The sequence below is a fragment of the Apteryx rowi genome, unplaced genomic scaffold (assembly GCF_003343035.1).
Source record: "Apteryx rowi isolate R43461 unplaced genomic scaffold, aptRow1 scaffold_335, whole genome shotgun sequence".
Taxonomy (NCBI): domain Eukaryota; kingdom Metazoa; phylum Chordata; class Aves; order Apterygiformes; family Apterygidae; genus Apteryx; species Apteryx rowi.
In genome coordinates this window covers 898612-922002 of record NW_020449808.1, presented here as the reverse complement: position 1 = coordinate 922002, position 23391 = coordinate 898612, and the positions used below count along the sequence as shown (strand labels likewise).

At 38.8% G+C, this 23391-nt stretch overlaps 1 protein-coding gene across 5 annotated transcripts in view; it reads right to left on the bottom strand.

The window, feature by feature from the left end:
* The window catches only part of ERICH1 (glutamate rich 1), a 110775-nt gene extending 87459 nt beyond the window's left edge, over positions 1 to 23316 (bottom strand). For 4 of the 5 annotated variants that reach the window (XR_003254583.1, XR_003254582.1, XR_003254584.1 and 1 more), the window contains exons 1-3: positions 12959 to 12982; positions 6946 to 7105; positions 2963 to 3154 (exon numbers count right to left, since the gene is read on the bottom strand). Coding sequence is in view for 2 of the 5 variants with exons in the window: in XM_026072063.1 (XP_025927848.1) it covers positions 2963 to 3154; positions 6946 to 7105; positions 12959 to 12967 (361 nt within the window). In the remaining 3 variants the exon portion in view is untranslated. Of the gene's footprint in view, positions 1 to 2962; positions 3155 to 6945; positions 7106 to 12958; positions 12983 to 23202 lie in introns of those variants that run through there. The other variant, XM_026072064.1, reaches the window with a different exon arrangement.
* Positions 23317 to 23391: the final 75 nt, after the last annotated feature.

Genomic DNA, 23391 nt, shown 5'->3' with positions numbered 1-23391 from the left:
CCAGGGCACATATCCTCCCTTCCTAAGAGTTTAGCTGCCTGCACTCAGGGCCAGCTCTCTGATATGGTACAGCCGTTGATTCAGACTATTTTGAAGAAAGAGCTGTTTGCAAACAGCAGCGGCTCCCCTCCCTTTACTCAAATGCTGCATGTAAGTTGAGCCTCTCACCCTTATTTCCCTGTCTGAGCTGGACTGCAGCCATACCTGCATGATGCGCCACTAGAAGAGCATCTGTGATTCTTTTGGATTCCTGGATTCAGTTGCACTGAACTCAAGAGACCATCATTTGTCAAGTGTGAGAATTTATTGGACATCAGAGGTTATAAAAAAGCTAAAAGTATAGTATAGCTAGAAATGTAACAGAACTGAAAATACATATACATATCAGAGCTCCACAGTTAAATCACAGGTGCATGGTATAGCAACCACTCTCGCCCTTTATGGGCCACCCTTCCCATCTAGTTTTCCTTGGATTCTCCTCACCATGCTGTTGACATCAGGGCCATCCCCACTGATGAGTGGGTCCTTGGGTCCATAGGCCAGCTGACCCTACGTTTGAGTCCACACCAAACCTATGTGGCTTACTCTCTTTTTATATCCAGTCTGAAGAATGCCAGCCCACAGTTGCACAAAAGCTGTATGGCTCTAGCCAGTAACACATCAGCATGTGACATCAGCAGGTAACCTCCTGCTCAGCCAACAGCCCTGCTCAGTGGGTAACAGTGCGCCCATTAGCAGGTCATTCTGTGGGGAGTGGCTCCATAGCAAGGAGATACTTCATCTATGATGCGGGTCTGCAGTGTCACTTCTCCTTTGTCCGGACTTGTCAATCATGGGGCTCTTAGAGGGTGTGCCCCCAGGCTACAGCAACTCCACAGGGTGGTGGCTCCAGCCATGGTACACCCGGGCTTTGTTAACTCTTAGGGAGCGCCCCAGAGCAAACCCCTCTTCTATGGGCTGCACCATCTGGTGTCCCACTCTTGCCTGTGTGGCACCTGTCAGCCTGTCTCATGCCACGTACCCTTACAAATTTGCTTTCCTGGCTTGATCTCAGACTGTCACTACTGACTTGCCTGGCGATTGCCAGACAGTTAGATGAACCTGGTTACTGTCACAAGGCCTGCTCTGCTCTTTTTCAGGTACTGTGGGACTGCTCCCACAGTGAAGACACTGACCACCTGACTGCCTTGTTCCAGCTAACCTTCCCTGACATGCATCTGAACTCAGTGAGGCATTCTGCCACACTTGCTCAATTTTATACATGTTAGAATGGGCTATCCTTGTGCTTTGAAGAAGTTATTCTTGAAGACCAGCCAGCTCTCCTGAGCTCCTTTGCAATTGGAGCAGTCTTCTATTGGTTCCTGACAAGCAGATCCTTGGACAAGACAAAAAACTGTTCTCCTGTAGCTCAGGTTTCCAATTCTAGTACTCATTTTGCTCACTTTTCTCAAAATTTTAATGTCCTGCCCCAACCACATCTGCAATCATTTCTTCTCATTTGTGAGTAACACGTATGACAAAACAACAGCCCTAGCAAAAGATTTTTTTTACACTCTCAGGAGACATGCCCTATTATTTTATACTATAGGTTTTAAAAAGCTCTGTTATCTCTGAAAGGTTAAGTTACATACTCTGTTATTATCACTGGACGTAAATAACATCATCTACCTTTTGGTTACTACAGCAGACCACCAACATTGATCAATATGGGAGGGGAAAAAAGTATAATAGCCAGGATAATCTAATAGTGTACGTTTCATCACAGGAAGACATTTTTGCATTTCATTTTGCTAGCACTATCCCCAAATTCATCACACAGTTCAGAATAGTTTTAGATTCTTGTAACTTCTTTAGTACAGTCCATATAGAACAGCAAAGATTTTCGTTCAATGACAGAAACTTACATGTATGTATGTATGTATGGTAGGGGAAAGGAGAAAGGTAGAGCAATAAGGAGGACCTGGAGACATAACTGAGATAAAGCAGTAGTAAAAATCCATACATGTACACCTTAAAACAGAATTAAACAACAAAAACTTTTAGCCCATAATTGAGACTGAAAGATGTCTCAAATGACTTTCCAGAATATTCATATTATTTTCAGTTCTACCTCCAACTACAAATGCAGCATAACACTCTTCTCCGGGCAGTACTCATACTACATTCATTTACTCCAAATCAGATTCTGCAGATAGTACTGAATGCTCACAGTACATGGGGGGGGGGGGGGGGGGGGGAAAGGAGCCAGTTTAATGACCTTTTTCAGTTAAGGCAAAACTTGATTTTAGGTGAACTACAACATGAAGCAATTCATGCTCATTCTACACATAAGTGCTGAGCCTATCACTCACAAAATATCATCAGTTACCCATTTTAAAATGCCATCTTTTGGTACAGCATCCACATTTTATAGCCCATTTGAAGCAGGACTTTTACTTACCTGTCAAAATATTTACAGGCTACTTTAATTCCATCCACATAAGCTGAAAATAATGCTTTTTAGTACTAACATACTGCCTGAATTGATTATACTTGCCTTCTCTTATGTACATATGCACCTGGGCTTCTGTTGTAACATGAGGATAGGAAGAAGTGCTGAATCACCCACTGCCTCCAATCTGTGGGTATATCTTTAATTACTGCTACAGCTCTGCTCAGCTTTTTAATTAATTTTCCCACTGTTTGGCAGACATTACACCAAAGATAATCATAGCTTACACTGATGTTTCATATTAGCTACTGCTAAACACCACATACATACATATCCATCAAGACTATTTCTTAGCTTTCAGATGACTGATGCACTGATCTCAAGCATTCTAGGTATCAGGTATCCCTAGTTCTTGTATTAAAGTTTGTCTGTGGGTATCAATTTGATGAAAATCGTAGATACTACAGTATACTCAGGCAAAGGAAATATATTTAAAAGTATGTCATCAGAAAAAGGACTACCCATTCTCACCTTGAAGTGATTTGCAGTGTGTATCACCTGATGTACTGGCATCTGCTGACAAAGTCTGAACATTCTCCAAATCCTTCTCTTTGGATTTTGAGCCTAGGTTTCCAAGAACCATCTCCTCTTCTCCACTCGCATGCACAACAGAAGATGATGAAGTTTCAGCGAAGAGTCGTTTCAGTACTTTCCCTATGAATACTGTAGGGTAATAAAACTCCTTTAAACAAAAAATGCAGTGATTTAAAGGTAGTTTAAGTCTTTCTCTCTTCTTTTTTAAACTCTAATTGATAAAAGGCAGACTTGCCTTGTATATGACAGAAGCTATATTCAGTTGTCTTTACCTCTCACAGGTACTAAAGCTGAGACTAATATGTTAAAGTCCTAAATTGAGTCAAAAAAGCAGCTTTAAAACCCAACAGAGTTCGCTAGCAAGGTTACATACACAAAGTCCTCTATTATTTAACTACGTTTTAGCAATAAAATAACACATTACCTAGATATCACTACTTCTTTGGTCTGCAAATGTACATATACATAATCTTTAAATTTCTTTAAAACAAGCATCTACATGAGTGTTATAAGGCTGCTCAAAATGCAGGTCTCTTCTGTCACAGACACACTGCAATCAAATTACTCATTAAAATCAGTAAATTACAACCATTCAATCATATGAAAAAAAAAAAGTAGGCAACCACAGAAACACATGGTAATCCAATTATTTCTACAGAAGTAGCAGCATTCTTATATGCCTCTTCCTCTTCCAGGCCCCCTTCTCATGCCATCTGCAGTCTGCTACTAGTTACTCAAATGCAAATATCATTTGATTAAAGAAATATATGTAGATAATCTAGTCAGTAACAACTTATCATCTGTATAGGAATACAAGCATATTTCAATCACTTGAATGTATTATATAAAGTAATACTAAGAAATTGGTATATATTACAGAGCACCAACAGCTTCCAAAATTCTACATGGTCAAGCACGTATTACAGGACTGGGAGTGGGTGGGTAGGTTCGGAGAAAAAATATGTAATCTTAATTCCAAGTTTAAGTTTGACAGAAAAAGTGTATGTGTACTATACAAGTGACTTGGTGATGATTCTGAACAAGATAATTTTGCCTATAACAAGTGTTATAACAGAGATGGCTTCTATTGTAGCTAGCAGAAAAGTGTACTATCATAAAACTCTTTTCAATAAATAAGTTTCTTTCACAGCTAAATTTTAACACACATGCTAAGAAATCATCTTCACAAAGTTGGGAAATCCTTGAACCGCTAATGTTGCTTTCAAAGTTTCAGATGCAAGACAGCTTTTTTTTTTTTTTTTAAATGAATGGTATAAAAAAAAGAAAAGAAAAAAGATTCTATCCCTAGAAAGCATTTAAAGCTATTACAATTGATCACTTGTGAACAGTTATTTTCTCACTGAGAAACAACCCTGTAAGTGTTAGAAGGGGGGAGAATGTGTCAATGTGTTATACCGAAACGGGAAGAATTGGAATAGTCTGTATATTCAGAAAAGGCTGAATAATCTCATTTAAGAAAAGATTAATACCTTAAAGAGAACAGAAGGAAATACTTCAAATATTTCTCATTACAAGTCCTCAGTTAGGAYTCAGTTGTGTAGATTATATGTACACACACAAAGACACTAAGTTAAGCCCTTGATAAACATTCTTAAAAAAAAAAAAGTTATCTATATAAAGGAAACAGGTATTTAGAAGTCTGAGCACTAAAGAACAGAATTAGAGTCAGCAACAGCCAATTTATCTGCAATTTTCAGTACCAAGGAGAATTCTTGATTTTTGTTACCATTGGTGGAAGTATTCCCAAACACAAGATTCCATCTGACTTCTCAGACCCGATTCTCAAATAAACAAACAAAACCAACAATAATTACAAAACCCCCAAAACAAAAGAGGTCTACCAGACATCTTTAGCTCAGGGACTAAAGTTCTTAATTTTAACTAGGTATTAAAAATTATGGAAAAATTAAAGGCTAATAAATTTTATGTTCAATACAATTTTATCCTCTGTATACCATCTGCAGAAAACTCTCCTGTGCTTCTGTCAGATACACTCACCTTTTCCATCTCTCTCCCTTTCTGTTCTATGAACTATTTCTCACAAAAAGGAATCTTGAGGGCACCTAAATTGCTAAGAAGCAATTTATAGTTAACTCGGAAATGTTGTCCTGAAGTTTTGGATGCTGAAACTATAAGTGGTTGAAGAAGCAACTGATACAAAAGTAGTCTGTCAGGAGTTAACTGTGACTGTAGCTTTGAGCACAGAATCTTCCACCTCATCCCATAAATACGGAGTTCTTTTCTTGACAGTGAAGCCTTCATCCAAGAAGTCACATTTAAGATTGTAACTGGTATCAATTTTAAAGTTAAATCTACAGACAGGAAGAAGAAACAGGCTTCTTCTGCCACCTTTCCACTGTGTCTTGACATGTTCAAAGGAAAAAACATGACATACTCTGCATGTCAGAAGAGTTCCCAAAGTTTGTGGTCCTACTCAGTTTGACAGATGTTTTGTTTTTCATTGTCATTAGTCTTCACAGCTTCCCTTTCCTAGATAGCTGAGAAATTCTATGTCAGAAGAATCTTCTACCAGAATTTAATATAGGAAAAAGGCATCTCTTCAAAAGACTATCTTCCTGCTATCCTTCCACATGGACCTTGGTGGTCTGTTTCAATTGGCACATAAATGATTAAAAATGGGGCAGAATGTCTTGTTAGACTTTGAGCTCTTTAGTTTATACTTCACTTATTCTTTGCTTGGACCCAATCTTTTCAATAATCATTCACCTTACAAAAAGGCCTATGACAAGAGGCAAGTCTGAAGAGATACTTGTACAGAAAGCTTTGCCTAAGAAGCCCGAATTTATTTTTTCTATGCTTGTCCATCATTCAGTGACATGAAAAAATCCCAAGAGAGACTGCCAGAGATGTCCCCTTCAAGTAATTACAACCCCATTTTGCAGGTTAAGGGTTAAGACTACTGTTCCCAGAAGGAAAGATATCAACAGCAAATGTGTATTGAATATGTAGTTCCTCTTCATCAGGTTCCCCTGTGAGAATGTTCTACAGTTAAAAAGTCAAAGCCCACAGTGATTCTCCTTAGAGGATAACTAGAGGAAACAGACAGAAACGAGCAGTGTACCATGACAAAGTTAACTGACTTTTGCAAATCTCTGACTCTAAAGCAAGTTATCCAAGAGGTTGACCCTGGATCCTTTCCCCAAGTATTACTACTAACACTACAGCATTTTAATGAGGTCTAGTAGTCCTGTTACTAAGTTAACATTCAAGCACTTGTACTGATGAAGCTGTTCTCCCAAAGCAAACAATCACTGAGATACTGATGAACCTATATAAGGAAAAAGGTTTTCTCCAAGTCTGCTGAGGAGAGGTAGTCTCATAGTTGCTACAGTGGATTTTATGGTCCCCGTCTTGAGTTCTGATTTCTCTAGCCATCTGTTCAGATGCCCACACGCAAGAACTACTGCTGTCTTTTCTTGTTAAATACAGGGACTACATTCACATTCATGTACAATAGCATTGGTTCAGAAAGCAATATGAGATCAGTTTTCATACATTCATTCCTTCTTATTTTCATGGGGCCATCCTCATCTGTAATACCCATGTTTGACTACAAAAGTTGAATCAATGCTTGCTTTTGAAGGGCCTGAATATGGAGCAAACTATTCTTTCATAAAAATCTCTCACTTAGAATAAATATAAGTGGTAGTGAGGGATTTATTTCAGCAAAAATGGGGTTTAGCTGGCAACACCAAAAAAAACACTCAATCTTATTGGCTAGAGGTTTCAGCACAGGCATAGAAATAAGCTGGCTGGGTTGGGGTGAGGGTCTTCTCTGCTTACAGCACTACAAAAGACATCCGTTAAGAGGAATAGTAAATCCCCAAATCCATGACAGAAGGGGAGTCTGCAGCACAGACCATGGCATGACAAGTTACCTGTTTGGAACCAGATGTATTTCAAGCCTCCTGAACAGAGCAGGAAGTAGTGTATCCCAGCAGTACACCTTTCTTCAGGAGAATGAAGAGGTGATATTACCACAGGACAGTTGAAAAACTGATTAGTCTGAAATATTTGGAATCCTAAGCATATTTTAACCTTAAAGAAAGAAAGAAAGGAAAAAAAAAAATCACACACATCTGCCTGTGGCCCAAAACATTTTTGAACAAGTTTGCCCTGCATATCAGTGAACAGGGAAATTAGGCTCTGTGGAATATCTATCCTGCCACACTCAGCTGCTTCACATGCTACAAAGAAGCACTCTGCTTTGCATTTAGGAGTCCTTCTTAGAGCTAAGCTACCAAAACATTTTTCAGACAATGGAGGTTGCTCTTTTCTTCAGGACTTTATTACTGCGAATGCTTAAAGACAAGCCCTGTAACATCCATGAATGTTGGCTTAACCATAGCATCACGTGAGCCCAAGCTCCTACAGGGCAGCTTTTCTTCCCTGCTCAGAAATCTCCTTAACCTGATGTACTGACCTGTGATGCTACATAATACCAAAGGCATCTGGTACGAAACACTCAGACCATTAACAATTACCTCTTGAGTTGAGACATGCAATATAAGAGGATACAAGGAAAATCATCTGCTTCTAAAGACAAACTTATCAGTTCCCAAATAGAATAAGACTTGCTCTCATCATACCAGTAGCACAGCTAAATGCATGCATGTATTTGTTGCTGTTGTTTTCCAGTCAAAGTAATTGAGAGAGGATCTGCACAGATTCATGTAGTCTTTCAAGAGACCAGTCCAAGAACCCTTTTCCACTTTTGGTAGCAGACTGATGAACAAGCATATGCTTTGAGATGTGTTTTTGGAAGATCTCAAGAGTTGCTTTTTGAGCAAAGAGAAAAGAGGGATACACTAACTGGAATCAGAAATTAAGAAAATTGACAGATTAACATACAGCATTAATGTGAAAGATACAAGAGAGTGAGTTTAATAACTCTGACTGAATAGGTTTTCAAGGACATCCTTGGAAATTGTATTCATTTATTACAAAACCCGGTGTTCCATTCTGGAAAAAGGGGGGCAGGGGGAGATAGTAAGAGATAGTATGAGAAGAATTATCGTTATCTCTGGAACTGAGTCTATAATTGAACAGGAAAGAAATGTTAACAGCAGTAAAAGGCCTACTACAAGGAAATGGGAAGCCTTGTTTTAAGAGCTACTGCAAGCATATCTCCACTCTTAGAAGAAAACAGTCTCTTGAACTAAAAGATGAGGAACAGGAAGTGAGAAAGGAAAGGAGATGAGCTAAGAGGTTTGGGGGCAGGAAAGAAAGTGAGGTGGGTGCAGCTGAAAGCAATGCAGAATCTTTCAGCTGTCCTTATTTCCCCACAAAATCTGGAACAGCAGATGGTAATCCAAGAAGTTTTATAGGGCATGGACCAGACAGGAATTATTGAAAAGACAACTTAGTTTGCCCAATCCACAGTGAACCTTGAAAAGCTACCATAGTGTTTTTGGCATAGCTCCATTTCTCTGAGGTACAATCTATAGGTCATTACTCCCAACCTACAGAAAATTAAAGATACTTTCAGAGTTTTGTAGGGAATGAATTCTGCAATCTGAGGAAAAATTTCCCCATAGTTATGCATGACTGAAGACAGACATGGTTCTGAACTCCTGGTCACAGAGTGACAATTGAAAGAATTTCTAGTTGCTCTAGCCTAGAGAAATATGGCCCGGGGACCATCATATTTTGGAGTTCTGTGTTAACATGGCAGATTTAGTTGCCATTTTAATTCAGGAAAGTATGTGGAAAGATTTATCCATTGCTGATGTTTCCAGAGTCCAAATAAAGTGAAAATAAAACTGAGAAAGAAATGCTTGCTATATATTGAGTACTCTTTCCCTTCCAGTAATCTGACAGGATTTAAATACTACACAGATGGATTTTCCTTACATTGTAAGATGCATATTGTTGAAACCAGACATTGAAGATGAGAGAAGCAGTAGTCTATTATCGTCAGCTAAAGATCGCTTTGTACTCTGAGCCTTCTTGGATTTGCCAGACCTCAGAGCATGTAGGTGTGGTGGTGGGGCTGGGGTTGCAGGTGCCACACCAGTACTGTTGAATGGATTTAATTCAGTTCAAAATTGTACAGGGAAATGAGATTCAGAATATGATGGCTGATCAAATGACAAAAAGGAAGCAGTGCTCAGTAATAGTATTAACAGAAGCACCTAGTTCAAATTCTGAAGGTTTAAAGAGATCCTTTGCTATTTTGCTTTAAGGAAAGAATTTGGCTGACACTACCTCTGTTTACAAAGTTAGCAAGTTTAAAGAGCTAAATGAAACCTTAAGGACTATTTATTAGGATCGCCATGCTTAGGGGGAGAAATAAAAATTCCTAAGTGGAAATTCATCAGCTGGAGGTGATGAAAGCCTGTTGTATTATCATCCATGAGAGAGACTGAGTCACCACTATGATTAAGGTCATGTATGATGCAAATGTGATCCAAGACCCTATTGGGCTAAACATTCTTAATCCAAGGTATGAAAATATAAGAATCTAAAGAAACCTCACTGGAAACATTAACAACCTTAAGTCTATTGTTTACAAGCTAGCTGAACTCAAATCAGAGCAGGTATAGAAGAGTTCTTTGGATAATCAATAGGACACAGAAGAACAAGGAGAGCTTGGACTGCTCAGCCTAAGAAAACAAACACCAAGAGAACTGTAAGCATGAAACAGTGAAAATGTTATGTAGTTCAAGGATAAGATTGCATCAAACCATGCCACAAATAAATACTGGAAACTAACAATAAATTAGAATTACCAATCCAAAATCTTCTTGATGAGCATCTAGAAATTTTGCAACAATCTTCCAATAAACAGGGCAAAACAAAACACAGTAGCTAGGTGTCAGAGCTTGATGTAAGAGACATTGCTATAAACACTACAAAGTTGCCTGCAACAGAGAGGACTAGAACTGAATCCCACAAAGACTGCTTTTAACCCTATAGTTCCGACAGGTGACTCCAGGGTTTGCTTGTAGTTGGTTACTGATAAGCCAGGGATCAGGTGAATGTGATCCATGTCACATTGGATCCTTTGTTAAAAGGAAGTGGACAAAATATATCTTAGCTATTTTGAAGTTCAGAGGAGAAAGAAGATTCCCAAACATAATGGTACATCTATTATACAAAACAATTTTTAGATTCATTACATCCATTATATGGGATAGATTTAGACCTACAAGATCTAAAATAGGTTTTTGTGAAGTTAAAATTAGCAAAAGGGAGTCATGGCATATCAGACAATACCAGATAAGTTGACTTTCACTACAGCCACTATAAGTGTGCAAGTCAAACACTCATAAATGAATTACCAGTTCTACCCACTAAGTATAGCTGTTTTTTTGAAAGGGGGAAAAATACATAATATCCAACCCAAGCTCTCATTTACAGTATTTGGGTGAGATTTTGCTCAGCTTCCTCAAAGAAATCCCACTGATATCAAGTTTTCTACTTGAAGTAGAAGAAAAGGAATTGCAATTTGGCTTACAGTAGTGGTAAATAACAGTTTAAAAAGCCACCAGAGGAAGTCAGTCACCTGTACAGCCACTGTATTTTCATTCAGAATATAATTAGATTTAAACACACTTTCAAGCTTCCTCACAACACTATCAAAAGCCTAAGTCATTTTACAGTGGAGTCCTATTAGATGTACAGGAATGGTAATAAATGTGATACATTCAGTGAGAAAAAGGAGAACAGTTTTGTTTGAAAATTTAAAATAGTTAAACTTCTTCCTAGAGGAACAGAAGAAGCAGCAGTGAATTGCTACACCTTTTTCACTGGATGTATTTGCTTGCTACTAGCCTGTACATTCAGTCATTAATGAGAGGGTCAGACAGGTAGTACCAGAGCAAATCTCATTTATTCTTAAGAAAGTTCAGACTTTCTTACGTTCCAGTATGATTGTGTTATCACTACAGCAACAATGGAAACAAAACCACACAATTTCAGGAAAAAAGACCCCCCCCAACCCCAAAGCCTAGACAAATTATCCCAGCTTAAACATTCAGTGATCAGGAAATACCCCTAATTGGCAAAAATCAGAACATAAAATACAGTCTTCTGTCACCCTGGAAGTGAACTCTTTATCTAAAGGTTTAAACACACTGGAACAGAAAGCTTTTCTTGCCACTGCTTGAGAGGGTTTTCTGAGGTTTATCAGTATTTTCATGGCTACCAGTCTTGCACCTCTTACAGGTATGAAGTTCAGAGATACAGCCATGACAGAAGGAAAAACATTCTCTGTACTTAATAACAGCATTTTTCTTTGTAGTTCATTTGTATTTGCTTGAGGCTGATCAATCTGAGAGCACTTAAAATAGAATTAGTAAGATACCATATTTAAGTGTATTTATACCCCAAGCAGGCATAAGGTATTATAAAGCAGTGCTCTGAATTTCTCATATTGCAGCTGTTCAAATTTGCATGCGTTATTTATTGAGCCAGGACGGGAATGCTGCTCTCTCTCTCTCTCATACAAAGCAAGGGCCTAGTAGGTATTCAAGAGGGCAAATGAGAAGTCCCATCACCAACTGCAGTTTCTGTGCAATAAAGGCACTCAGTCAGTACTATGACAGAGAAAGGGAACTTGGCTAGAGGTCTCATGTATTCTCCATTAGCCCAGTATTCTGGGTTCTGTGATCATACTTTTCATACTTTTGTCTCTTTAAATGTTATATAGCAGAGATTGTATGAGCTTGTAAGCCAACACTGCAAAGCCTACTAGTCATCATGCATCAAATGTGCATCTTTGGTGACATAAGTTCTCACTGAGATCTTCACTGCTAGCACTATGTGTAAGGATAGGGTAGGATGACAATTCTGTTTATAACTCCCAAAATAGAGGCCACTCTTGAAAATTTTCTTTCATGCCTTGGCATTATATTTTTTATGAAGTGCCATGGGCTATATATTATGTTTGAATGTATATTATGTTTGAGAGATTACAAAGCGTTTTAGCTGCATTTCAAGTACAACACATGCTGTCTAGAAGAAAGTTTCATTTAACTGCAGTTAAAGAGATGCAAACAGCTGGTGCACATTTCAAAAAGAGGAAGAGCTGCCAAGTTGCTAACTAGTCTCCATTTACAGTCTGCATGTACTATTAAGCAAGAAAAAGAACCTGGTATCATTAAAGAGATCTTTGTGAAACATTCTAATTTTAAATATCTTAAAAATTCTCTTCTTCCTTGATCCTTTCCTACCCTTCTGTCTTTCCCTTCACATGCCCACACAAAGAGATGCAAGTTCCAACAAATTACTGGCTTGCTTTTTTTTTTTGGGGGGGGGGGGGGGGCGGCGGGGGACACATGGACAAAAGGATAGATTCTCCATGCCTACACATACATCCACATGACCTAGCCACATTGCTTGGAAACTCTTAGTCTGTATTTGCTACTTTTTGTCAGAATTGCTTAAAGTATTGAAAGAAATTGATGTTACTTTATAAACCAAAGTAAGCATCAGCCCAACCAAGAATACTGGAATTCACTTCTGTATTTCATGCAACTAAACCCAGATTATCTGATCTTTCTTGTGGYCATTTTAATATCTTCAGAACCCCTAGTTGCAATGCCAGCAAAACTTAAAAAACATGCTTTATCTGTTAAAGGAAGGATACAGCTCCTTGCAAAATAAGCAGATTCTAAGCACTAGCAGTACTCAAACTACATTTAAGCTAGTGAAACTTAAAGATGTCTAGATCTCAAACACATACGCAAGACCTCAAACACTTGGGGCCTTGAGTCTGAAGTGCAAAGAACTGTAAATACAAGATTAAGAGAAGTAGTTGATGTATTTCAGTAGAAATTTTTTATTCTAATAGACCAACAGAAGTAAAAAAGCATACACACTTTAGTCTTGACTTCTGAATCAGTTTTCTAATTAGGTTTCAAAAGTGAAACAAGCTCATTCTCTTACCAGCCACATCACCAGCCCACAAGTGAAAGTACTGAGTGTTCCTCCTGTGCAATGAAATTGAAGCAACACCAGAAGACCTGTCTTTCCAGGAATTAGTTGGTGAGGAGAAGGAGCCAGTATTTTCAGAAGTGAGAACAAGTTGCAACAGGTACCACACTAGTTCCACAGCTAGTTCTTCACAACTCTCATGTAGAAAACATGAGGAATAAACAAATGCATCAGAAGATTGAAAAAGCACCAAGTGTCTACTGTTTGACATAGGAGAAGCAAAGCAAAATATAACTCCAAGAAAAAGAGTACAGAACATGTGCTGGCTAGTGATTCAAACTAGATTAATATCCAGGATCTCTGTACTCCTAATTACTAATTTTGTAAGTGAGAAGAGTAAAGAGAGAAAAAAAGCCTTGCTTCAAACAAACACATTGCTTAGCACCTAAGTATTAAACAAACACTACTTAAAGTTTCCTATCTGTGTATAAGCAAACTACCCATAACTACACACATCAGTATTGGCATAGCATCACAGATTTAAGAAGGTTCTCTCCAGGGGTTGAGAGCATTACCAAAAATTCAGTTAAGGCTACAGACCGTATAACTAATGCATGCTGCATAACTAAACAAATATAATTCTGATCAACGTCAGAAGAGGTCCCTTCCAGCTGAATGGGGGAGGAGATAGTTTCCTCAAAAACATTTCTGTGGAGAATGCCTTCCATGCTCTTTTGGTTACTTGCCCTAAGTACTGCACGCACTCCCATCGTGTTTCTCAGTTGGTCGCTTGCTACCTACTCAAATGCAACTTGGACAGCAAGAATAAAGTAAATGGCATCACAAGTGTTGAATGTATTAGAGCTCTGAGAAGCCTACAACTTGCTCTACTTGTTTTTTCTGTCCTACAAACACAAGCGCTTTCCAACAAGAAAAGAGTCAGGAATTTCTTCTGAAGCCAATCCATGTGTAAGACATTTAAAAACCTTGTTCCTGTTAATACAGGATAACAAATATAAGAGTAGAGCAGAAGAGAAGGGGATGGAAAAAAGAGCAGAAGGGAAGACAATCCATATGCAAAACATATGGACAAGGCTTCATTAAAGTGTTTAGTTTATCTCTATTAGTGCGGAATTACTCTCCAATATTTAAAAGCATTTAAATCCTTGAAGTCTCCTTTCTTATGTATCACATACCTCCTACAAACAGCATGTAAAGAAAGTTATTTTACTGAATGGTCACAGAATCACAGAGAAGCTGAAGTTGCAAGGGACCTCTGGAGGTCATCTAGTCTAACCTCAATGCTCAAAGCAGGGTCAACTAGGGCAGGTTGCTTATRGCCTTGTCTGGCTGGGTACAACAACTCCATTACCCTCTTGCCCAAACATTGCTGAATAGCCCCTCTTGATCAGGGATGAGAAAGGGAAAAAAGAGTTAGATACATGGATTCCATTAGGATTCAAAAGATGAGGTATTAAAAAAAAAAAAAAAAAGTTCAGGGTGCTGTTGCATACAGGAAGTGTTAGCCAGTGTGATATTCTTACCAGCTACAAGACTGAAGACTGATAATGGGAATTTCAGGCTAGGATTCACCCCCTTAAACCATTCCCTACAAAGTTTAACATGTTTTCCCTCTGTCTTCTATCACATAGGATAGGGTTTCATGTCTTAAGTCTTCCACATTACTTCTAAAAGAGTTGCTCAGCTGGCTGAACTGATGAGCAAAGGTCTTCACCCTGTATTTGTTTGGCCTAACATACACCAATTCTTAGGTCATAACCTTACAAGTCTCAAAAAGACCACAACCAAATAAAAGCATCCAATTTAGATTTTAGACACTAGGGGCAGAATTCAGGCTGAAATTATGATACTTAACTGCAGACATGTGCTAGGTGTCATACTCTGTTTATACATTATATATCTCTCCATAGAGAACCAATCCAAGAAAGCAATTCAGCTGACCAATCACAGTGTAAGATAAGATAACCTGAAGTACTACCTAGAGTGACACTGTACTGAGTACAAGCTCCCATTACAGTCAATAGAAACCAAGACCTAAGACATCTGAGAACAACTAAGTATATTAAGCTTGACCTGAATTTCACAGTACAGTAGAAGCCACATATGCATTGCTTCCAGACAAAAATATACCTCAGCTCCCTCCCTTCCCCCCCCCCCCAAAAAAAAGAGGCCACATCTGATAGCTCAAAGACCTCAGGACCACTGCTTTGAGTGGCAGAGACCAGAGGTTTGGATGAAGCCAGTTCTGCACGTGTGTGCGCGTATATGCAAGTTCGAGCCCTGGTGACAACAACTAGCCATTTAAACATTCACTTCAAGAAGCTTTCAGTCAAGATTACATAGCTGCGAAGAAGATTCCCAGATTTGAGACACCAGTTCACTCACTATCAACAGATTTAAATCAAACAAAGAGGAAAGGGAGGAATTAACTAGAACAAAACATTCTATGACAGCTGAACAGGATATCACTTCTACCTCCTCCTTCCCCTTCTTTTCACAACCTTCCATACAACTTCCCTATTTCCAAAAATGTTCTCAAGCTGCATGGAAACATAAGGAAGAGAGCAGGAATGCAGTGACATGCAATTACATCCCGTATAGCCTGACAGTTCAAAACATCATAAGGACTGTTTGCCATATTTAAGAAGGGATGTTCTTGTTCAAGCCAGGAGGAAGGCAGAGAACAAGTCATCTTATTTTCCTGCTACCAGAAAGGTCAGCTTTGCGAAGATCTGACATACTTTCATTCCACCATAGATAAAACATATGCAAACCAAAGCAAAACACAATCATGGGGATAAGAAAACGGATCTTCCAAGGGACAAAAAAAGTGCAAGATAAGCAGAATTCCAGCGGTGGATAGAAACGCAGAAAATAGAGGCTGGAGTAGACTACCTCTTGAAAGAGGCACTTGTAGATGAACTCAGAGACTAAACAGATGTTACAAGATATTGTGCTTAGTCAAAGAGGATGCCATTCTGCAGATCAGCCACAAYACCTTCTGTTTTCATAATTTAGACCTGACTGTATCTATCTACAAGTGCATAGCTCTACATATTTATCTCTGTTATTTAATTTCAGGAAGTCCACCAGTTTCTGAAATTCCTCCTTAAGAAATATATTAAATAAATTTTCAGCTTCAAATTTCAAGGTGGAATTCACACTGCCACCTTAAGGCCAGAATGACCACTAGGTCATCTCGTCTGAGTGACTGTAAGAAATAATTTTACACAATTACTCGCATTCAAACAGACAACTTGTGTCTCAATAAGATTAGTAATGTTTCAAAAGACTATGGAGGCCCTTCAAAAAGCAAATAATCCAAATCATTCACACTAGTTTATTCCAGTGCTTAATCACCTTTGCCACTAAAAACACAGCTATTTTTGTTATTTACATTTGTACAACTTGAGTTTTTTGATCTTCATCCTTTTTCTGCCTCTCTGYATTAAAGAGTCCTTTATTATGTACTAATTCCTTTTCTGTGAAGATCTTTCTAAAAGTTAGAAAGCTGGATTCTGAAGAAATAAACAAAGTCTTTCAGTCTGGAAGGCACCGTCTCTCAGCCTCAAATCCCTAACTTTTTAGTATTTGCCTTTGCAAATAAAGTGCTTTTTTTAAACAAAGGCTGTTTGCTTCTTCCTCTTGTTCTCCAGCATAGATCTATTATCATCTGAGTCAGCAGAGCTTAAGGAGGGTGGGTTGCTTGTTTTTGTTTTTTAGAACCAGTAATCTAGTAGGAACACTGGGATGAAATGCTGGTATCACAAACTGACTATTTTTTAACTTTACCATCTTCTTCTATGATTTGTAAGTTCTACTATCCTGATACAACTTGAATGACAGATAAAGGGAAAAACAACATGTACATTCTTTCGACTGCGTATCCAGACATAAGGTGGGAATGGTTCTCACTCTTCCAGTTTCACAATTTACTTCACTTTACATTCCACATGACATAGATCATTTCACTCTTGAGTTGGTAAAACTATTGTTATATATTCAGGTCGAAAAAGGAAAACTTGCACCTACAGTCTGGAGATCAAACAACAGAAGAATTTACTTTTATCCAAGGTCGCATGAATTCTGTGCTTGAACCACTAGATGTCAGCTGTCTGCATCTCAGTACAGTTGTTAACCAAAATGCCATGGGGAGCTGCACAAGAAGCTCAGATGCYGTTGTTTTTAGGTCTAGCGCGTAACACTAACTTCATCACCTTAAGGTTTGTCTCAAGACCTCTGATGTTATTCTCACTGAAACAGCATCTATTAGTGTTCCATCAGACATTAAAATTGGATGCCAAATGCCTAGATTTTATTCTTGTCTTATTATTACAATTTGATAACTGCATAGTGTAAAAAGGACTCCAATTTTGTGATTAATATAGCAGTCCACAAAATGTAAGGTTCCATTTATCTTTTCATCCAGTGCTATCTAGTCTTTTATATGAGGAAAAATCACCTTGTTCCCTGAAACTTGAATAATGCACAGTCCTCCTAGCTTTGAGGCACCATTTAAACAAGAGCAACTTATTTTAGTATACATCTTGACATGTGTCTATAGGGGAGGAAGGAAAGGAAAGAGTATAGCGATACCATATCCCACACTTATGTATTCACCTAAATTAAGAAGTAAGTAACAGAGGAGTTAATTTTATACTTTCACCGCTGTGTGCATACAGCTCAACATAGCTCATGGCAATCGCAGATACAAAATAAGTAAGTTATTCACTACAAAAAAAGCAGGCGTTTGTTTTCTCTTAGCTTAGATGAAATTGATTCAGCTTCACTAAGCACGATCTCTGTGTCACATTGCAGCTTCTAATCAAGATGACTAGTGTTACAGCTGTCAGTATATTCTGCATGGCTGTGTAGTTCAATAAGAATCTGACTAATGTATCGTGCCATCCTGTCTTAACAAAAGCTTTAGAGATCTCTCAGTAGGCCACCTTAATTGCGACTGTGAGCTCCTAGACATCTAATAAACTTGACATGATACAGGAGAGACATGATAAGAAGCCGCATAGCCAACATAATGAGAACATCAGGATTCTGCTCCAGCTGTTCGCAAGAACTCTGCCTGACTCATAGTGGAACCTTATCGTAACAGTACCCTTACCAGAGTCCTGGGAAAACAGAGCATTTTCACCACTATTTTGATTTGTGCACATTATCCATGTTTCTAAGCATCTTTCACAATACATAGCAATACATTTTTCATACAATTATCTTTATCCTACCTGGCACAATCAAAAAGATCCCATTCAAAATATTGGAAGATATCTCATCTTCCCTTACTAAAACTCAGCTCTGTTGACAAAAAAAAAAAAAGTAATTGTGGGTACTCAAAGGTAGCCAACTTTTAATCATATTAGTAAGAGACTTTCTTCCAATCCTGAGGCCGAAGTTGGAGGAAAAAACCCAAAGCCTTGAGCTTAAAACATCATCCTCTTATGTCCACTAACTAGTGCTTATATGACTACATAGTCTTTAGCAAAGCAGCTGATGGTTTACATGGTTTCCCTTCACATTACACCAGTAAGGAAACTGACAGTGTCCTCATAAATATGAACGGAGAGTTGGAATTAACATTCCCCATTTACACTAGATAAAAAAAATAAATGAACGAACTATAAGGACACCAATGATTTATTTCAGAAGGGAGAGGAAACAAAGGTCTCTCCTCTTGCACCATACACTCATCACAGTAGTCCAATTACAGGATCATGTACTATTTTGTTTTGCTCCTGCTATGACCCTTGCCTTATTCAGAGCAGAGATCAGCTTCATGAGAGCATAAAATTAAGGTTGCAGAAACAGTTATAAATCTGATATTTCATAAGAGCATGACTGGATAATCTCTTTGGTCGTCAAGTCCAGTCCCCTGCTAGTGTATCCATAAGCTTTCTAAATTCCATAAAGTTTAAACCTTACTTCAATCTAAAGAACTCTCATCGTGCTTTATGCATGCAGAGAGAAAACAGCACATGCCCTGAAGTAAGCGTCAAACCATAGCACATATCTGGGCTAAAGTTCAAAAAAGTAGCCTTTTCCTTTCAAGCAACTACAGTGCGAATTTTCTAAACCTCACAGAATTCTTGTTACATTCTAATTTAGGAACATCTTTGGCATCATCAAGTAACTTTACAGTAGATGCTGTTAACAACATAGAGAAGAGAAAAATAGTACTATAATGGCCTGAAATATTGCCATAAGAATAACTGAAGACTAGTGTGTAGTGGGAGGGTGGGGGGGGAGCCATCCAGAGTTTAGACTACTGAACAGAAAAAAAAACCTCGGAAATTTTAAAGAGACAACTTGCTCTCTCTGCTTAAAAGAAACTAAAATTAAGCTCAAAATAATACCACAGAAAAAAAACAGACAAACCATGAAACTGGTAGTGGCAGCATCACTGACCACAGGCAAAAGTTCAAAAAACAGTGTCTCATTTAAATTAAATTGCAAAGGAATCTTCATAAGTTCATATAATATAAAAGAGGGTAAATACAATCAAATGTCTACATGACCTTGAGGAAGGTCATGTAAATATAGTAAATTAGTACAATTTCCTATGACTTGAACATTTGATCATGACATAATACCCAATATTTTCTGCATACCTACCCACATATGCATATAATAGAAACCAATATAAATATCCCATTGATACAAAGTACTGGAATTTTTAAGAAAAGAGGATTTGATTTTTTTTTTTTTTTTTGCTAGTTATGAACTCAGAAAGGAGTTTTAACATAAGTTACTATGCAATCCTTAACAGAAATGCAAACTTCTAGACAAATGGTTTTCAACTTTTTGAACTGCAGGCAACTGAAAGCTTAATAAAGAAAATATTGCCTATTAAAACAAACAAACAGATGACTGTAGATTCGACTCCAGGAATCTACTGACCACAGCCTGAAAACTAGTGTTGTTGAGCGAAATGCTTCACATGCCAATTGTTTTAAGAAAACTAACTCTGTAAAACAACAGAAGTACCTAGAATTGTTCCTAGAAATATCTTTAAATAGTATCCCGTCTACAACTTGTGAACCATACTGTCTCACTGAAAACTAGAGAAGAAAAACTCCAAAGTACTCCTTCTAAAAAAACAAACAAACAAACAAAAAAACCCACCACACAATGCCACATTATGTCAGGCTATGGGTATTCAACTATCTGCAAGCATGAGTTATCCTCACAGACTTTCTGTGTGCAAAGTCGGTGGGTCTATCATTTCTGCCTTTTCCTTCCTTATCATGCTGGCCTGCCTTCCTGATCAGACAACTCATCCAGGCACAAGCAATGAAAGAAGGCCTATGAAAACGAAATTTTTCATTAAGTTTTAATGGCAGATTCAATTACACTTGCCCTAATGCAACTGCTATCTTTAATTACAAAACCATTGGTATCAGCAATTTATTCAAGTACAATCCAAATAAAATTTGGATCTTGGCTAGCTGTAATAAGTCTTTGGTCACCGAAAACAACATGCACTATTAATTSCTGTAAAAAGACTAGGATACCTCTCCCAGAGTAAAAGAAACCTGCATCAGGCATCAAATTCCAATTCTGATGCATGTGGCCCTTGTTGGTAAACACATATGTTTACAAAAAAAAAGACATTCACCCTAAAAAAAAAAAAAAGTTTTAAAATATTTTGTAAAAACAGACACAAAGTGTTTTCAAACAAGTTATATGAAGACTTGAAAAAAACCAAAACATTATCTGTAAGAAGCAAGATTATTCTTAAACAGTTAAGAACAGAAAAAACACTGCTGTATCTGCAAGAACTAAGAATTTTCAAATATCTGAGATTTAGTCTTTAAATGTTCCCCCCAACATAAGGGGCTGCAATCACAGTTGCATCCCTATACAAATATGAGCCCAATAAACAAGTCATTTTACTCATCACAAAGAGGCAAAATAGCATTCCTTGATGCAACACTCTACATTGTTTAAAATCTTTTGTTATTGTTGTTGATGACTTTCAGTTGACCACATTTGATTTCCAGTATAATCTCTCAAACAGGAAATCTCCTGTAGTACTACTACATTACCCTTTGTGTTGCATAGCAACTTCTGTAGCAGTGCTTTCTATCAGCAGTTAAGGTCAACAGTGTATACCTACACCAATATCTTAATTCTACCCTTTAGTAGCTGGAACATCAGGCTCATCATCTGAGCATCATCTCAAACAYCATCTTAAAGGCTCTACACAGAGCGTTAAGACAGTTGAGACAGTGTTACCTTGGAACTACACACACATTCAAGAAAAAAGGAGTGGGGAATACGGCTTTAAAGATACAGTTGATGATGCTTATGAACTGTGAATTCAATGGCTCAGTGGGGGTAAACATCCCATGAGTAATACATATCAATGAGATCTGCTAGTTCATCTAGCCTGTTACTTAGCATCAGTGTATGAGCAACCAAAAATAAATAAAAACTTTGCACTTTCTCAGTTACAGCTGTCCAACTCATTCCTGGCAAATCAAACCTTAAATACATTTCACTTATTTGTACTGCTAACTTCCTGTCTTTTAGCTATTTAGATTTTTTCTTCAATGAAGGTTAGCCCTACAATCTCCAAACTATAGACCAGTTATGGCCCAGTTCAATACAAAATTAAAAACTTGGGTTTTCCTTTGTAATGTGGACAAAATCCATCTGAAGCATCTTCTACCTTCTCCTATATATTGGACCAAAAAAAACCTTAGAAGCAGTATCTGAACTTTCTTTTTCAGCTCTTCTCTGACACACGTATTATTTTTTGTCTGCAGATTCACAAGTCAACTGTTTCCACATATGCTATCAACAACAGCAGAGCAAGGTTGTGATCTCTTCCAGTCTTCTTATTTCATCCTCTATTTACATCCCAGGGTGACTGCATGACATCCCATCCTCCTTGTATTCCTTGCTCTAGTTTCTTCCCACTCTTAATATTAGCAACAATCATTCAATCCTTAGAGATGGCTGAAGAAAACATTAGTGGTTTCTAACTTTATACTGTACAGACACTCATGTGGCATGATCATTTTAGCCTTCTCTTTCACTTGCACAGAAACAAGTGGTTCTTTATTTGACCTATAGTTTTAAACTGAGTACTTTGGAATTTGCTTTCCCTGCTCTCAGCCCTAGAGTCACCAGTTTACAAGTGAAGAAACTCACCCTTCCCAACTCACTAACTTTCTCCCACAAGACATCAGTGTGCACTTCTCCACCTTCTGTCAAGGGCAGTCTACACTATGTGCAAAACAGTTACTCCATCATCCATCTATATTACCTGCAATGGAGCTGCATCTAAAACTCAGAGACTACTGCTTCAGTTTTATACTCCCTTCAAAACTTCCTACCACTAACTACTTGCAGTCAGCTAGCAAATAGCCTATACATCAACCCTTGGTGCTCAGTCATATTCTCACATTCTCATCCTTACAGGAAGGATTCACATTTCAAGATGCTGAAAGTGTTTGGAAAAAACCAACCAGAAAGTCATTACAGAAAGTAAGCATTTCACTCTCTTATAGCTCAGCCCTACTCAAAACCTCTCAGAGAATAAGATATCACTTAGCAAACACCTCTATTTGTATTATTATGCTATTCCTGGTCAAGCCCATGTCTTATAAAGCAAAAAGTATAATAAAACAGACCAAAATTCTGCTTGGATTAGGAAAACAAATTTTTTTGCAAACAAATTGCCTTGCCTATTTCAGAATTGTGCTAACACACTTTGAATAAGCCAAACTATATGGTCACAGTCAGCAAGAGTGCATACACACGTGCATCCTAAAGAAAAGGGCGTTCATTTTAAAATAACTTGTGATTAAAGAACTAATTATATTCTACGCGCCCCTTGCCAACCTGACTGCTCCCCGCCTCCCCACACACCATCACCGCAAGATCCCGCGAACAACACCCCCGCACCCACTCCCCGGCGCGGCCCTCGGCTTCCCGCTCTCCCCACCACCCACAGCGGCCGGCAAGGGCGCCGAGGAGGTGGACACAGGAGCCCTGCGCCGCCGCTGAGCGCGGCCACAACAGCGCGCTCCTCCCGGCCAAAAACGCTCCTCCGCCGCGGGCGGCCGCGCCCCCCGACCGTTAAACCGCSGCGCGAGGGACCGTTAACGACTCCCACCCCCATCCGGGCCACAGAGCCAAGGCCGCTCACCGCCCTCCGTCGCCAGCCCGAAGGAGCAGCCGCGGCGGCACACCCACCTCGCCCCGCACTGCCTTACCTTCCCTCCTGCTCAGGGCCATCGCCCCGGGCGCACAGCTCCCCCGGCAGCCCCCTCCGAGGCGTCCCTCGACGCCAGGAGCTCGGCGCTCGCCCTCCTTCCGGCTCTCCGCCGGGCCTGTCGATCAGCGGGCGAGAGGCACGCCATTGGCGGAGGCGGTGGAGGGGCGTGACCGCGCCGCCCGGCCCC